Here is a 17,942-nt window from a genome sequence, read left to right as displayed (position 1 = left end):
TGGAGGTCCATATCAATAACAGCAATAAAATAATTTTTATTATCATGATTGTGACTGGGCCTGGGTGAGAGAGAGAGAGAGAGAGGGAGAGAGAGAGAGAGAGAGAGAGAGAGCGTGAGAGAGAGAGAAAGGGAGAGTATCATCCTCCCTCTAATCCCTTTATCCCTGTCAGGGTGACAGCAGAGTCTCTCGGGCTGGAAAAAAAAGCGTCCGGCGGCGAGGAAACGCTCTGTCCCGCTCATTTCACTCGTTTTTCTCTCTGGACTTTGACCCGCCGGGTTTAAAGGGGCAGGGGGGGGGCCTTTCTCTGTTTCCATGACAATGAGTTTGATGGGCGGCTGGTGGGTCTAGGTTGTGTAACCAAGGGTGACGGATTACCGGCTGACAGGTGAGTAAGGAGATAATGGAATAGAGAGAAGAGGAATAATTAGTTTATGGAACATTACTACATAACATATATGATAAAATAATATTACACACAATATAGCTGATATATAGAAAATTATTCAATAATAAATGAGTGAAAAACTGCAAAACCTCTGCAGAAAAAAGTGTGTTGAGAAATGTGGAGTTTCACTGTTTCTGATGCTGAGTCTGTCATGTGCAGCTTCATGCTTAATAAATACAATATCTGAAAACATCCATGCAGGACGAAGGTAGAATAAAAAAACTTTAGCAGCAGTTAGAGACATCTTGTTTGTGTGTGTGTGCGTGTGTGTGAACAGTGTGATCGGGTAGATTAGCCGCTGTGACTCAGTAAACTGTCTCGTCTGCAGGCCGAGGCTCAGCTCAGCTCACCTGAACACACTGCTAGCTCGCTAACTAGCCAGCAGGCTAATCGTGCTAATGTTGACCTGAACACACTGCAGCGTGGAAGGTTACAGCTTGAAAGGCGGTGCTTGGTTTGTCAGATAAAGTAGTTCTCCTGAGCTCCTGGTTTTGACGGGGGAAGTGGATGTCGTGAACTCGGAGCTTTCAGGAAACTTTCACTTCTGAACTCGTGAATTCCACAAGAGGGCGACGTTTGTATGAAGGATCGGGCGGTGAGCCCTTCTCCAGGAGAGCACTCTGAGATTACACTGAACTTCCTGTTTCAGAAAACAACATAATCTAAGTTTTTCTCACTTATTCACCATTTGCCCGCTGCCGCAGCCGAGCGGGAGCCTGCAGAACATCGATATCAGGATCAATACTGAAGCAACCGATCCTCTCTAGGTCTGAGGATGATGCCAGATGATCAATAAGCAGGGCCTGGGTTACAAAATAACTTGTCCTTTAATATGCTTTAAACGCTAATTTCAGCTAGGCCTACTACTATGCTACTACAAGCTAGTGTGCTAATCAGACGTGTTAACTAGACGGTGATGGGTTGCTGAGCGTCACCTGGAACCGACAGAATTTGCCGTGATATGTAACTCGTGTGGCTCTTGTTGGAGTCTGATTTTATTATTCCCGTTGTGCGTCTGAAGTATTCTCTTTTGCTTTCCTCTGAAACAAGGTATTCTGTGGGGATTATGTTTTGTTTTCACAGATTTCCTCCCGGGGGTTTTGTGCTGGCATTGTGGCTCATACCGATTCCCTCAAAACTTTTTTTCAAATTTGGGAAAACCACCTTCGAGTCGGATCTGTTTTGGACTGGCAGCCGGTGAAGGCATGTGTGTGTGATGTCATTATATTGATTTAGTTCAGGTAAATCCTCTGGCAGGTGTGTTTTATACCAGCTGGAGGTTTTTAACATGGTGTTTTTGGTGGACCTGAGAAGATCGGCCATGTTTAGCAAGGGAACAGTGAACTCTGGGAGCAGTCGTTGTAATTTGGGCCCAGAATTGTAATTTAGATAAAGAAAATTAAGTGAAATCCACCTTTAAGCAGCGGAAAGGCAAAACTCTAGATTTGCAAATTGTGAGGCGTCATGAGTCTTCACAGCTGTGCAGTTCTGGGTATCAAAGGCATCAACTCTTAACCTCAGAGGTATTCTCCAGATTAAATAAAGGTTAAATACAAACAATTTGACGATCTGGTTGCAAGAACAGCGAGAGCCAGCTGGAAGGTGGAGAACATCAACAGGCCTCGATCTGGACCCTGAGGGATGCCGAGGATCACTTTGAGAATTTAGAAATGATGTTGTCTGTCAGAGAGGTAAACCAAGAAAGCCAAACATCCGTGGATCTGCATGGTTCTCCGAGCTGTTTAGAAGTGCAGCGTGTTCAACTGGGACAAATCAAACTGGATTAAGAGCGATGAGTAATCAGAGGAGCAAGGAGCAGGCCACTGATCAGCTTCAGGTGTACATACAGACCTGAAGTCAGACTGAGACGGCTCAGGTGAACCTCTGCTGGACAGACAGTCAGATAACTGGGCAGGAAGCTCTTTCCAAGACTTTGAGGAGAGTGGGAATCTTTGAAATTGGTGGGAAATTATCGAGGACTAGAGTCGGGGTACCCGGCCTGACTGGACAAGTCCCATTGGGGTCGGGTTCGGTCACATCTGCAGTATTTGTATAACATTTTCTAACGATTACAAACTCTTAGCTAAAGATGGAGGACAAGCCAAATCTGGGGCTCGGGTCGGGTTCGGACAAAACTTTGCAGCCCGATCCGCAATTTACTGAGGAGGTTTGGACCGAGGACCTTTTCACGTAGAGGTTTAATCACTGAAGTTAAGGTGGAAAGCACAAGGAATTGATTATACTCAGCAAAGATGATCCAAATAGCAGGAGGCGTGCCTCAACAACTTGGAGAGAAAGAAGTGGGACAGGCAGGTTGTGGGCTTGGAGGCACAAAATATTTTGGAAATGGCGAAGATGAAATTGCCCAACGCTGATGGTCTCCAAGACGCCAGGAACCACACCAAAAATCTCCAATAATCTCAATTTTGTGACCATAATGTATTTGTAATGTATTTAAATCTAGTTTGGGTGATCCTGTGTTCTTCAAAAACTCGATGAATCTCCGTGAATAATGATGAAAAAACCCTAAAATGTCACAAAACTACAAAATAAAAGTCAAGACTTTGCCGATGTAAAGTTTTTCTCTCTTCTCCCCAACAGGAAGCCAGAGGAAGCTCTTCCATGTCGGCCAAGATCGCTCCGTTAGACCCCGACTCCCCCGACCCCGCGCTAACTCCGCCCACCATCGTTCTGCAGGACATGGAGGAGGGGCCAGCAGAAGCAGGGGAGGGGGACGGGTGAGTCGTCATGGCAACAAGGTTGACAGTCACTGCTGGTGCTTTTGGCGTGTTAAACACCAGCTCTTTATCGACAAGCTGTTTGCCTACAAAGTTCATGCAGCTCACATAGATCGACTCCGATTGGTCCGTCACCGTCACCGTGGTAACGGACCAAAAAAAAAAAGAAAAAAAAAAGAAAAGAAAAGCTTCCATCAAAATCTGCCACCATTACCATGTGTTTACAAACAAACAACCAGAATCAGGTCTTCTTCTTTACTGAGAGTGAAGATTTAGTGTCTCTCTCAGTTTGTGTTTATGTGAACCCTTTGAAACCCAGAGCTTTTATTTTGAAAGGTCCTGCTTCAACCTTTTGACAAAATTCCCTTTATTTCCTTTTGTTTTTATTATTTGGAGGGTAATTTTTGTTTTGGTTTGTTTTGGTTTGCTTTACATTTCATGTGGTAATTTTCTTGTAATTGAATTTTGAATATACTGTCTACTTATATATAGTATATCTAATTGTCTTATCTAATGGGTCTTGTAAGTTTTTTATGACTTAAATACTTTTGTCTTTTTTTTTCGGTAATTTTTGTATCACATTTTGCTCTTGTCTTGCTAACGTTTGGATCATTTCTTCCTTATTTGCTGCTCGCCTTTTTGAAAAATAAAAATCAAGTGAATTTGAAATTTGACAAAGTGCTGAATAATTGGACTTTGCAGATGGAAGTCCAAAACTCCTGTAAAATTTCTTTTGGTTAACCGAGCAGAACACACATTTGCACGGAGAGCTTTTTAAATTTTTAAATTTACACGATCAAATTCACTCTAATTTCCAGTAAAAATAACATCTTTAAGTATATTATTTATTATTATTATTATTATTTATTATTGTTATTATTATTATTATTATTATTATTATTATTATTACTATTATTATTATTGTTATATTTAAGTATTTTCTCATCTTCCAAACTCTTTTTTTTTTTTCCTCTGGTCCAGGTTTGGCCAGAGAGCCGGACCAGGAGCTTTGTTCAACGTTAACAACAGCAACAACAACGACGACGAAAAGAAGTGAGAGACACACACACACTCACTCACACACACACACACACACACACACACACACACACACACACACACACACAGGGGAGTGTGATGTGTGTGTGACGCTTCTTCCTCTCGTCTTCCAGGGATGAGAAGGAGGAGAAGAAGGAGAAGAAGAAGAAGAAGAAGAAAAAGGAGCTGACGGAGTGAGTCCGCCCCTCCCTCGTTTGAGATCACTGATTCGACCTGATTTTGGAATCAGGTCGTGTCTCGTGATTTCGCTGACATCAGCTGTTTCTCTCTCTCTCTCTCTCTCTCTCTCAGGGAGGAGAAAAAAGAGAAGCAGGAGAGGAAGGAGAGGAAGGAGAAGAAGCGGAAAGAGAAGGAGGAGAAGGAGAAGGAGAAGGAGAAGGAAAAGGAGAAGGAGAAAGCCAAAGAGGAGGCGTGAGTTTGAGTTAAAGGGCAGTTCCACTCAAAACGACTGCACTGATCAGCCCTCAGGATTCATCTGGATCTGTATCTTCCTGCGACCGAACGTTATTAGTGGGCAAGCTGGCAGCTTACACACTAATAACGTTCTTCCTACTATTTCTTTCTTTTTTCTTTCTTTCTTTATTATTCCGTACGTTTTTTGGACCGTAACTCCTCCTACAGCTTTCGGTTTAGGCCCACACAATGAATTGGAAAAATGTGCGGCCCGACTGGGAGATGTTTGCTGTTAGTTTTATAAGGAATCCGACTCACGGAATTTTCGCAATTCCAAATTTACAGAAAATTTTGGCCATAGGAAATGAATGGCCAAAACTTCAGAAGGCTCCAGGGCCCAGAGCTTTGGACCTGTGTCCACGCACCAAATACGAAAAACGTGCGTCTCGTGGAGAAGAAGCGGCGCGTCGATTTTCAAACCTCTCCGACTTTGCATTTTTCCGCAATTCCAGTTTGAAGCCGAAATCCGGATGCAATACACACTAATGGCGGCATGTTCGGCGAGCCTGCCAGGGAGAAATATTTTGGCCCGTAACTCCTCCTACAGCTTTCATTTTAGGCCCACACAATGAATTGGGAAAATGTGCGGCCCGAGTGGGAGACATTTGCTATTACTTTTATAAGGAATCCGACTCACAGAATTCTCAAAATTCCAATTTTACAGAAAATTTCGGCCATCGGAAATGAATGGCCAAAACTTCGGAAGGCTCCAGGGCCCAGAGCTTTTGACTTGCGTCCACGTACCAAATATGAAAAACGTGCGTCTTATGGAGAAGAAGCGGCGCGTCGATTTTCAAACCGATCCGACTTTCCGTTTTTCCGCAATTCCAGTTTGAAATCGGAATTCCAGACGCAATACACACTAATGGCGGAATGTTCGGAGAGCCAGAGTGAGTGACATCACGGCTCGAGTGCAGCAGCCCTGAAAAATCGTCTAAAAATTTTGTCTTTAACTTGCTCTCCTGGCCACAATTTTCACTCCACATGCACAAATTCAGGTAAAGTAGTAGGAAAACTAGTTTTGCTTTGAAAAATGTAAATACAAAAGCAAAGTAGCTTCAACTTTTTAAACAGTGACACTTAACGAGGCAGGAGTGCCAGCTCTCTCCCCCATAGACTCCCATTATATCTGGAACCCAGAATCTGGGGAGAGAGGGAGAAACACACATTTTTTCAACTCGCCGTTTCTCGGGCATTTTTGGGAGTTGAAACATAATTTGGACTCCGTTTGAAAGCCCAAAGCGTTACCTTTCTCATGATGCATTTCATTTTCTGCTGGGAAACCGCACGCTGCGGTTACTCTTCCAGCTTGCCCACGCAGTTTCCCCACAAACTGCACTTTTCTAGTTTATTTATCAGCTTGTTTACTTGTTGACTTGTTGACTTGTTGACCTTTTCTGCAGCAGGTAAAGGTGCATTAAAGGCACAGTCTGTGATTTTTCGGTCGACGTTTGAGGCACGAGCTCGTCCAAGTCTCTGGCTGCCCATTGATTATGACCTGACTATTGATTTTTATGGTTGTGATAGTGTTTATATAAGATATTCCTTTATTAGTCCCACAGTGGGGATATTAATGCTATTTTATTATTGTATTATTAGTAGTAACAGTATTAGTAGTATTAGTATTATTAGCCATATATCATTACTGTTATTGCTGTGTTGCTTCTGGTATCACTCCTAAAGGGTCTTTCCTGTGTGTGTGTGTGTGTGTGTGTGTGTGTGTGTGTGTGTGTTTAGTCCCAAGTTGATTACGGCGATTGACCCAGCAGGTAACACCTACTATTACTGGCTGGGCATCATCACCATGCCTGTCATGTACAACTGGACCCTGATTATCGCCAGGTAACACACACACACACACACACACACACACACACATTTATATCTGGTCATATACATGCTGTCTCATTACAGTGATGATAATTAATTTATGTGTGTGTGTGTGTGTGTGTGTGTGTGTGTGTGCGTGTGCATGTGTGTGTGTGTGTGTGTGTGTGTGGCAGGGCGTGCTTCGAGGAGCTGCAGACAGATTATTTGATGTACTGGTTCTTTGTTGACCTTTTCTGTGACTTCGTCTACATCGCTGACATGATCTTCAGAACCAGGACCGGTCAGGACACACACACACACACACACACACACACACACACACACACACACACACAGATATGTGTAAATAAATACATTGTTCACACACAAATGCACACAGTCTTACAGGTGTGTGTCATCATTTCTCTTTTCTTTGTGTGTATGAACTGTGTGTGTGTGTGTGTGTGTGTGTGTGTGTGTGTGCGTGTGTGTGTGCGTGCAGGCTACCTGGAGCAGGGTCTGCTGGTGAACGATGAGAAGAAGCTGCGTGAGCGCTACGTGAAGAGCGTCCAGTTCAAACTGGACCTGGTCTCCATGATTCCCACCGACCTGTTCTACCTGTACGTCGGCGTCAAGTACCCCGAGATCCGCCTCAACAAGCTGTTCAGGTTCAACAGGTACACACACGTACACACACACACACACACACACACACACACACACACACACACACACAGATAAACACCCCCAGTCTGAAAAGGATGGCAGCCCAAAAACATTATTTTTTTGGGGGCCATTTCCACCTCTGGACGTCCACTGGTTCAGCTCCTATGGGTAGCATTTCCTGTTAGCTTAGCATAAACACTTGAAGTCTATGGGAGTCGTTAGCCTTGCTCTGTTTGGACTGTAATAAACAAAGTGTCGAGAAACTTGCAGACGGTCTGGGGGACCATAATCAATAATCAATAATCATATTATCACTGAGGCTGTGTCCGTGTCAAACTGCATGCTCGTTAAATCTTCCGTGTCGATGACATCACGGCACAAAGCCTGCGGAAAAAAACAAAAACCTGAGCAGTAAAAGCGGCCACAGGGGGGCGCTGTGCAGCCCGGCAGACGAGGACGAGCACCAGCCGCCCCGTGCACGTCGTTAACTCGACAAAAACGATCAAATCAAACCCGAATCCACATGTAAACGTGTTCAGCTGTGTGCTTGGGTCGCAGCTGGTTGCTATGGTTACAGAGCTTGGTTCAAAACGTGAATTTAACAACGGAAATTAAACTATTTACAAAGTTTTTTTTGTTTTGGTGCAAAAGAAAAAAAAACTTTGTACCTTTAAACGGCTTAAATAGAAATCGATAAGTTGTGGTCGTTAAAAATGTGCGCGCGTGCACACACACACACACACACACACACACGAGATATTTGATGTATCTCATGTAAAAAAAATATATGTATCAGTCATTAGTCATTAATCATTAGTTACACCACCACTTTTCCTGATTAAACACGACCAGGTGAGGATATGTAAATCATGTGAGGAGCACCACCTCGGATTGGCTCTTTAGGTGTGTGATGTCATAACGCTCACCTGTCTCGGTGTTGTTCCTGATGAGGCGTTCAGTGTCTCTGTGAACCATTTTCTAACAAACGCAGCGTTAACTGGGACTTAGTGACGTTTGCAGACGTGAAAATCCAGATTTCCATGCAGTGAGTGTTTTTTAATGAATGAATGTGAATGAATGAATGAAGGCTTTATTTTGAACATGTGAAAAAACACAAAAATAATACAGAATAGTCGAAACAACAAAACATGTCCAAAAAGGAGTAGAAAGAAGCATATGCTTATTTTTTTAAAATCCTACCCCTTCTCCACCACTCAGTAACCACTCTATCAGCTGACTTCCATACACTTTATCCAAACTATATTTTCAAGATAAGATATTCCTTTATTAGTCCCACAGTGGGGAAATTTCCAGTATTACAGCAGCAAAGTGGAGAGCAACATATGAACCATAATAAATAAATCGCAACAAGCAATATAAACACTATAAACAAGGAATATAGAATAATTTAAACAACGGAATTACACAATAAAGGGAACAATAAAGTGAACACCGTGGATTCAAGATTCAGTTTTAAACCATATACCCATATACCCATAAACAAACGTGTTATCATATGATCATTTGTGCATTTTTACCCATAGTAAATAAATAAATAAATAAATAATGTTTTTCTGCCAGGAGTTTAGGTTTTGCTGAGAGCGGCACCTGAACGCAGCAGCTCCTCATGAAATACAACAAAACACCTGCAGATCCTCACATTCAGATTCAGATTCAGATTTCTTTATTGTGTTTCACGCGTCTACCAGTGCGAGGAGATCAGTGCAGTTCACTCAAACAATAAATAAGATAAAGGGAATAAAAACAACGGTTAAAACAATGGTTAAGAATAAAAAACGATGGTTAAAATGGTTAAAACGATGGTTAGGTCCTTTGGTGCAGTTCCTGGAGGTCGTGTCTTTCCTCTGCTGCTGACATTCAGTGTTGAGCTGAGCTGCTGTGATCTCTGGAGGTGAAGCAGACTTTGATTATGATTTCATTTTGATTTTATTTGTTGGACATGAATCCTGAAGATCTGCAGGGAAAGAAAAGCAGCAAAGTGTCTGTAAATCACACAGAGACGTCTTTCCTCTGGGCGGTTTAATCCTATTAATGCTAATCCTGCTTTGTATTGTAACTGGCACGCACGCACGCACACACACACACACACACACACACACACACACACACAGAGAGAGAGAGAGAGAGAGAGAGAGAGTGAAGAACAGTTATGTCGCCATCTGCTGGCAGCTGTGAAAACTGACACATCTCCATTGAAAAGTTGGAGATTTATAACTGAAACTATTCAGCACATTACCACATGGGCCTTTTCTATTCTATTCTATTCTGTTCTATTCTATTCTGTTCTATGTCTGTTCTATTCGATGTCTGTGTTCTTTGATTGTAATTTGTGATTGTAATCTTAAAACAATGTATCTGTTCTCTCTTCTCTTTTTTCCGCTTTTCTCTTCTTCTATTCTATTCTCCACTTTTCTTCTTCCCCTCCTCCTTTATTCTTTTCTTCTTCTCTCTTCTATTCTCTCTTCTTCTCTTTTCTCATGTCTTCTTCTTTTTCTTCTCCTCCTCCTCCTCCCTTTTGTCTTGTCTCTCCCTTCTTCTTCTTCCTCTTCTGCTTCTTCTTCTGTTCTTTCATCTTCTTCTTGCTCTCCCTCTTCATCTTCTTCTACTACTACTACTACTTCTTCTTCTTCTTCTTCTTCCCCATCTTACTCTTCTTCTTCTTCTTCTTCTTCCGCATCTTCTTCTTCTTCTTCTTCTTCTTCTTCTCCTCCTTCTCCTCCAGGATGCTGGAGTTCTTCCAGCGGACGGAGACGAGGACGAGCTATCCCAACGTCCTGCGTATCTCCAACCTTGTCATGTACATCGTCATCATCATCCACTGGAACGCCTGCCTCTACTACTCCTTCTCCAAGGCCATCGGTGGGTTTGAACCTCCGGCTCACAATTTTTTTTTTTTTTTTTTTTTTTTTTTAAATGCGTTCCTGAAGGTAACTTTGTGAGCTGCATTGCCTGAGTCGTCTCTCTTGCAGGACTCTGCTGCTTGCCAAAAACAAAAAAGTGAAGCTGAGAAGAAATCCCATGGATGTCTTAGCACCTCCACACGTTACGCTTGTTTCTCAACTTAACGAATGAACTTCAGTGTCAGGATAGCCCTCGCCGCTGGCACTCGCCGTGCTCTAACATGAGGACGTATTAGCTAACTGACTGCACTGAGGTTTCACCGTCATACCAGATTAGCTTCCCTCTCGGCTGCGTATCTGCCTCTCGTTTTATTTAAAATTCAGGGACCCACATCACCACTTGCTAACAGAGCTAACAGCATGCTAACTACACAGCAGCTCGGACAGGATGGCACTCCAAGTGTAACATTTAAAAAATGTTCAGCTTTTTTGCTTGCACATGTGCATAAAAAATACTAAACGTATAGTGTAGATAGTGGAGGTGAAATATGCATTGTCTAATTAATTAAAATTAACACGTACATGGACAGTAAAAAACATAAATAAAATAAATCCCTTGATCAACACTTTTCTCTTCCAGTGAGATGGGAAAATGGTGGAAATTATTTTTTAAACTTCCAAAAGTGAAGAATTTGGGAAGCAGTTTTTATTAGAATACAAATTTTCTAGAGGTTTAAATTACTGGAGTCGAAATGACACCAATATGATAAAAATGTTTGTAAATTTGAAGCTAACAGCAGTGTTAAAGTGTGAAAGACAAAAGGGACGTCAGAAAATCACTCACACCGTTAAAGGTTAGAGGTCATTGCTATGTTAAGTTTTTCGCGTTTTACTGTACGCCGATGATGTGCCGCTCTTTCACTGAGCTGTCGCTGTTCCTCCAACATGGCGGCTGCTGTGCGTAGCTTCTTCAGAGGTCCTAACGTCTCCTTCCTCCTCCTCCTCCTCCTCTTCCTCCTCGTCCCGCAGGTTTCGGCTCCGACAGGTTCGTGTACCCCGACCCGTCGGACCCAGAGTTTGGTCGGCTGGTGAGGAAATACGCCTACAGCATGTACTGGTCCACGCTGACACTCACCACCATCGGAGAGACCCCGCCCCCCCAGGAGAACTCCGAGTACTTCTTCGTCGTCACTGATTTCCTGGTGGGTGTGGCTCAAAGAGTGACGTCATGAAGCCAAATGACGGGCGCCAGCGACTCGTTTACATGAACACCAATAATTAAATCTGGATTCTGGATCCTCATTAAGGCAATTAGAAGAGTAATGTCATGGCTAAGCAGAGCCTGGTAACACAGAAAGGCCTGTGCTCAGTGTTTTGATTAATTTAACACCGAATTCAGATTTTATTTAGTTTTTTTTAAATTGTGAATCTCAAAGCTCAGACGTTGGATTTAAAAATAATAATATATAGCTGTCATCATGCAATGATAGAGACAAAAATGTTCAAAAATGCAACAAAAACGCATTTTAAATATTTAAACATAAACAAATCGGCTCCATTTACAGGAACGTGATGCTAATAGGTGACTTAACCAAATCCAGTGTGTCGGTTAATTCAGATTAAAAATGCACTATAGATTTTTTTTTTTTTTTTACTGTAAACCTGCAATAGAAACAGTGACAGGAAGTCCTGCTGTTGACATGAAAAACATACCAATAATGCAGTTCCCCAGACGGTGACACCCAAACGTGACAGCGATCAGTTCAGTCCTGCAGCTTGACTCTGTTACCAGCATTGTGTTCATTTCTATCCTGTTCTATTCTACTGTCCTGCAGGTGGGTGTGCTGATTTTTGCCACCATCGTCGGTAACGTCGGCTCCATGATCACCAACATGAACGCAGCCCGAGCCGACTTCCAGGCCCGCATCGACGCCATCAAGCAGTACATGAGCTTCCGAAAGGTTCGTCACTCAATCAATTAACTCGTCAGAATCGATCAGATAATTAGCTACTCAGTCAGACTGTCAGCTGGTTGTTTATTAGACCCGCCTTTTAATTAGTCATTTGTTTACAGTTTCAGTCGATGACTACGTCTACCTGCACACCATATTCTGATTCGGGTCAATATTCTGGTTAAGGTCATATTCTGAATAAGGTGTTTATATGCGCTGCAGCAACTGGAATATTCCGTTTACATGATACTTGGCATGTTCCCGTGTTTCAACGCTCTTATGTAATGCAACATTCAACCTGCGGGGGGCAGAAATATGCTTAGAGGCATCTGGTCTGCCGGAAATACAGAAGAAGAAGAAGATATAGCGATATCCTCCGTCTTTGACCAGCTGAAGGCAGACTGCAGTCTCCTGGCTCTTGCTGCTGTTCGCCACGTCGTTCTCCCCACTTGCAGTAACCATAGCAGCAAAGACGCCCCAGGATTCATTGTGAGTCGAGAATGCGCAGACGTGACTTAATATTCCGGTTCAGGACATTTTCAGATTAAGGTGTTTACATGGCACAATATTCCGGTTGGAACAGGCACATGCCAGGGGTCTGATTCAGAATATTCTCCAACTGGAATATGACCTTAATCGGGTTCGGTGTGTTTACACGACTCGTGCGCAACCGGAATATTGAGGATATTCCGAATAATACAGGAATGTGGTGTGCATGTAAACGTGGTCAATCAGCGGGTCAGCCAGTCAGCTCACTCGTTAGTTTGTTGGTTCAAAATGAGTCTAGTTTAAATTATTCCACATTATTATTGAACAAAAAAGAAGGACGGAAAGAAGAGAAAAATAAAACCCAAATGAATTCAGGCAATTGTAAATGCTTCTAGCTGTCCCATAATTTCACCTCTTTTTTGTGACCCTTGTATTTATTTATTTCATTCTATTTTACATTTCATTGTATTTCCCCCCCAGGTGACCAAGGACCTGGAGAAGCGAGTCATCAAGTGGTTCGACTACCTGTGGACCAACAAGAAGGCTGTGGACGAGAGGGAGGTGCTCAAGTTCCTGCCTGACAAGTTGAGGGCCGAGATCGCCATCAACGTCCACCTGGACACGCTGAAGAAGGTACGCACACGCACACACACACACACACACACACACACACACACACACACACTTTCCTTGTCCTCATTTCTTTTTTCTTTTCTTTCCTTCTTTTCTTTTCTTTCCTTGTCCTCTCTCTCTCTCTCTCTCTCTCTCTCTCTCTCTCTCTCTCAGGTGCGTATCTTTGCTGACTGCGAGGCCGGCCTCCTGGTGGAGTTGGTGTTGAAGCTGCAGCCTCAGGTGTACAGTCCAGGCGACTACATCTGTAAGAAGGGTGACATCGGCAGAGAGATGTACATCATCAAGGAGGGGAAGCTGGCCGTCGTCGCCGACGATGGGATCAAGCAGTTCGTCGTCCTTAGCGACGGCAGCTACTTTGGCGAGATCAGCATCCTCGCTATTAAAGGTGAAGTGAGCCTCGTCCAGCTGCTCTCACAGCAGAAATATGTGGCAGCATACTGTAATGCATAGTCCAGTACATTAAATATCATATTAAATTATTATATACTATTAAATATGTAGGGGGCGTTCAGTAACTTCCAGAACAGATACTGAGGTGCCTCTTTTGTACCTGTCACACTCTTAATTTGTTGTTTTGTGTTTTTTAACCTTTTAAAAAACAGAGTAAGGGATCTGTGTTCGTGTACAAATGGCAAATAAAGTCTCTTGAATCTTGAATAACTGATCTTTACCTGATCAGCTTTTCTGGCTGTCCAGTCAAAAGTGGGCGTGGCAGTGGGCGTGGCCTCTGTACAGTGGATGTAAAGACGTGCTCGTGGTGTTTCTGTCTAACTCTGCTCCTCCTCTAACAGGAAGTAAAGCGGGAAACAGGAGGACCGCCAACATCAGGAGCATCGGCTACTCGGACCTCTTCTGTCTCTCCAAAGACGACCTGATGGAGGCGCTGACAGAGTATCCGGATGCCAAGGCCATGCTGGAGGAGAAGGGGCGGCAGATCCTGATGAAGGACGGTCTGCTGGACCTGGAGGTTGGTTTGCTTCTGTCCTCTGGAACTGAAACAGCTGATTCCAAACCCAGCGTCTCTAAACAAAACTACACCAGACTATTTTTTTTGGTTAAAGGACGAAACTTCAGAGTGTAAAAGTAAATGATACGTGACAACATGACGAGCTAATTATATGACTCAAACCATAGTAACTACAAGTGTAACTTAAGGGGGCATGTAACACAGACAGACAAATCTACATTGTCTGCCATCTAGTGGGTAAAATGTATACTTTTCACCACTACAGCGCTGCAGAGTGATCACGTACGCCGATGATGTTTTCTTGTACGTTGACTTTCGGTGTAGCCAGTAAGATTCAGGTGTGAATCGTAGAGTCAACAGACATCAAACTGGATGTTGACCCAAGTTTATTGGATCCATGTTGCACAATGTAGCACATAAGACCGCTGAGTCCTCACAGACTGTAGGCGCCATAAGACGTGTGACGTCACGTCACTTCATCTCTGAAATCTCTGAAAAATTCTTCCCTCTAAGGATTCTGACGAGCATTTCTCATTTTTCCCAGCGGGCAGATGGACTCCTCAACTTAATGACAAACTCTAAATTGTTTACTGATTAAAGAACTGAAAGTAAAACATTAAACCAAATGAAGCTATTTTTAATGATTAGTAGGAACTTGTAAAGTAAATGTAAATGAAAGAAAACTGTATTTCTGTCAAAACGCTTTTTGTGCAATTTGAAATTTCAGATTGGACAAACGTGAATGGAAGCTAATTTCAGGGGACAATATCACAGAAAAAAAATTCCATTTGGTGGATTTTTTGGCATGTTGATGAAGGGGTTAAAATAAGAGATGGAAAGAGAATTCATCTTTCATTTCATTTCATTCTGATTTGATTGGAAAGAACTAATTTGATCCTGATCATTGGAGAGTCCAGATTTGTTTTTTATGTGACTTCGTTCTGAGATGAGTGGCGCCCATCACTGAATAACCCTCTCTCCTCTCACTTTCCAAAAGTTCACCTAGAAGTTTCCTGACATTAATAAAACCTGAGTGGGAGCACAGCTAACGAGACACCTCTACGACCTCCCTTAGGTCTTCTAGAGCTGTTGAATGAGAAGGTTCGGGGCTTTTTCCCAAAACAGATATATTATTGTTACTTACGTGCTTCCTTTTTGGCCTGTAGGTGGCGGCGCAGGGCCCCGACCCCAAAGACATGGAGGAGAAGGTGCAGCGGATGACCAGCACGCTGGACATCCTGCAGACCCGCTACGCCCGGCTGCTGGCCGAGCACGAGGCCTCGCAGAGCAAACTGAAGCACCGAGTCGTCCGGCTGGAGAAGAAGCTGGTGCCGCCGGCAGACGGCGAATCAGCAACATAGGAAGAGAAGAAGAAGTAGAGCCAAGAGGAACACGTGGGAGCAGCGGGATGGGGGCGTTTGTTTTTCAAGCCTGGGTTAGCTGGGTTTGTTTGGGATCAGTTCACTTTCACGGCATACGGTTGTTTGGTCGAACCTTTACCTGAAGATCAGAGCGACGCATCACAGCCACGTCAGGAGCTCGCTCGCTTTTCATCCAATAAAATCATCAGACAGACGCCGGAAAAATACATTTGATTTTACTTTAACAATCTGCAACATTTCCATCCAAAAAAAAAAAAAAAAAAAAAAAGATGATCCAAGTTACATTTAGTTCATGAATCCTCTTCATCATCTGTTCCTCGGTGGCTGAACAGACGAGGAAGAGAAACTCAAACTCCATTGACGGGAAATCCCAGGAGACTCTGAGACAAAAACATCGATGTCGTGACGAGGGAGAATGAGAAGCGATGAAGACGTGGCTGTTTTTCCTCTGGATTATGGTTTACACACATCATCCTCGTTATGACGCTGAGAGGAAACACAGCTGAGCAGTTTATCACCAAAATGAAGAAAAAACAAGAATCTCATGGAAGCTTAGATTTGACTGCAAACTGAAATTCAAATCTGTGGGGTTATTTTGTCTTATTTCATGTCAGAATTGCATTAAAAAATTATTCTGGAAATGCTGAAATTAATGCAATTATACAATCACAAAATGTTTAAAAAATGAAAAAAAAAAAAAAATTACTTTGCAAGTGTTTTTTTTTTTCCTCCAACATTGTGATTTTTGGCAGGAAAGCCTAATATCAATCACATTTAATACTAAGCAAAGACAAAAAGGTTTCACGACGACCGCTTTAATTTATGCAAATCACTATTATTATTATTATGATTAACTATAATCAACATTATTGTCTTTGTAAGATTATGAAATTCCTGCTCAAATGGATTTCAGCACCTGCGTTTTGTTTTTTCTTTTATTTTCTCATCGTGTTGATTCATAATTACAGCGACGCCTTCTGAGCGCCGCCTCAGGTAAAGTCCAACCGAGAGATTTCCTTCATGTGGAAGCCGAGGATGAAAAGTCTGGAAAGAAGCAGAGGACGAGCGAGCTTCACAGAGAGAGAGAGAGAGAGAGAGAGAGAGAGTAACGTGTTAAAACTGTACAACTCTGTAATTATAATGTAATATTGTGTAAAATAAGACGCACTGCGTGTAGCAGGGACAGGAAGTTCCTCTGGATGGTTTTATTATTTTACAGCAACAAACCGGGAAGTTTATCGAGTCTGAGCGGAGATTTCATACGAATACACACCCTGAGGTGTGACGGCTGGTTTGGACCTGACAAGTTAACATCGAAAAAAAAAATGTTTTGTCTTGTTATTTTTTAATTGTGGTCAAAATTGAGTAAACAAAACACCACTTCCTAAAGCAAAGTTTAAAAATATACATATTTAAATACCATTTTAAATTATAAATCATATTTATATCAGCACTAAAAAAGGAAATATTTTGAAATTGTACATTATATTCAATATCATCATAATGTTTTGTCAGGAAACCACCATCATGCCGCCTGTGTGTATATTGTGTGCGTGTGTGTGTGTGTTTGCGGGTGTGTGTGTGTGTGTGTGTGTGTGTGTGTGTGTGTGAGCTCGGTCCGCAGGCTTGACCCCTGGAGAAACTTTAAGAGGACAGAGGAGGCCAGAGGGGGCGCTGTTGTTGTACACTAAATCAGGACTGAGTCTGTATTTAAAAAAAAAGGAATTAGCTGCTTTTAGCTGTGAAACAACCAGGAAGTCCACGCTCAGCGCTGCCGCCACCGCCGTCCGGCGTCTGGATTTTCCATGACGCTGCTGACAAACTTTTTTTTTTGTTTTTGTTTTGTTTAGTGGACTTCCTGTCAGGTGTAACAGCTCTCTAGAAAAATATCAACCAAATAATTTTCAGTTGCTGAAGCGCCGCAATAAAGATATTTTATAAGGAAGATTTGTCTCTGTCGTTACTCACACAACCACTGACAATGTTATTACAATGTTACTACTACTACTGCTACTACTACTGCTACTGATACTACTACTACTACTACTACTACTACTACTACTGATACTGCTACTACTACTGCTACTACTACTACTACTACTACTACTACTACTACTACTGATACTGCTACTACTACTACTATTACTAATACTACTACTACAGCTATTACTACTACTGCTGGCTCTGTTGTTATGTACAGCTACTGCTGTTATAATTGATACAAGTAATGCCAGTACTACTACTACTGTTAATACTAATACTACTACAATAACAGAGCTGCCAACTTTTCAAAAAACCTTGGAGTGAGATTTCCGGGGGGGGGGGGGGGGGGGGGGGGGGGGATAACTAAAATACATTTTTGTACCTTGTAAGGGATGTTTATTTACCTTAAGTTTCGGAGGTAACTTCCTCCTTCAGAAAGGTCCAGCTGACAGCCGGAGCGGCACCTGTCAGATCCGGTAGACCAGACCTGACCGGGTGGCCG

At 42.7% G+C, this 17,942-nt stretch overlaps 1 protein-coding gene across 1 annotated transcript; it reads left to right on the top strand.

Moving 5' to 3' along the window:
• Positions 1–147: 147 nt before the first annotated feature.
• Positions 148–17,402, top strand: cnga1b (cyclic nucleotide gated channel subunit alpha 1b). Its single transcript, XM_030076509.1, has 15 exons — positions 148–388; positions 3,050–3,186; positions 4,168–4,239; positions 4,359–4,409; positions 4,537–4,656; positions 6,436–6,540; positions 6,702–6,808; positions 7,010–7,184; positions 9,917–10,053; positions 11,064–11,236; positions 11,870–11,995; positions 12,956–13,108; positions 13,262–13,493; positions 13,900–14,075; positions 15,242–17,402. The coding sequence occupies exons 2-15, from the start codon at positions 3,071–3,073 to the stop codon at positions 15,434–15,436; spliced, it is 1,938 nt and encodes a 645-aa protein (XP_029932369.1). The 5' UTR covers positions 148–388; positions 3,050–3,070; the 3' UTR covers positions 15,437–17,402.
• Positions 17,403–17,942: the final 540 nt, after the last annotated feature.

This window comes from Myripristis murdjan, chromosome 18 (assembly GCF_902150065.1).
Source record: "Myripristis murdjan chromosome 18, fMyrMur1.1, whole genome shotgun sequence".
Classification (NCBI taxonomy): domain Eukaryota; kingdom Metazoa; phylum Chordata; class Actinopteri; order Holocentriformes; family Holocentridae; genus Myripristis; species Myripristis murdjan.
The sequence above is the reverse complement of the archived record's forward strand: the minus strand, read 5'-3'. Positions and strand labels throughout refer to the sequence as shown.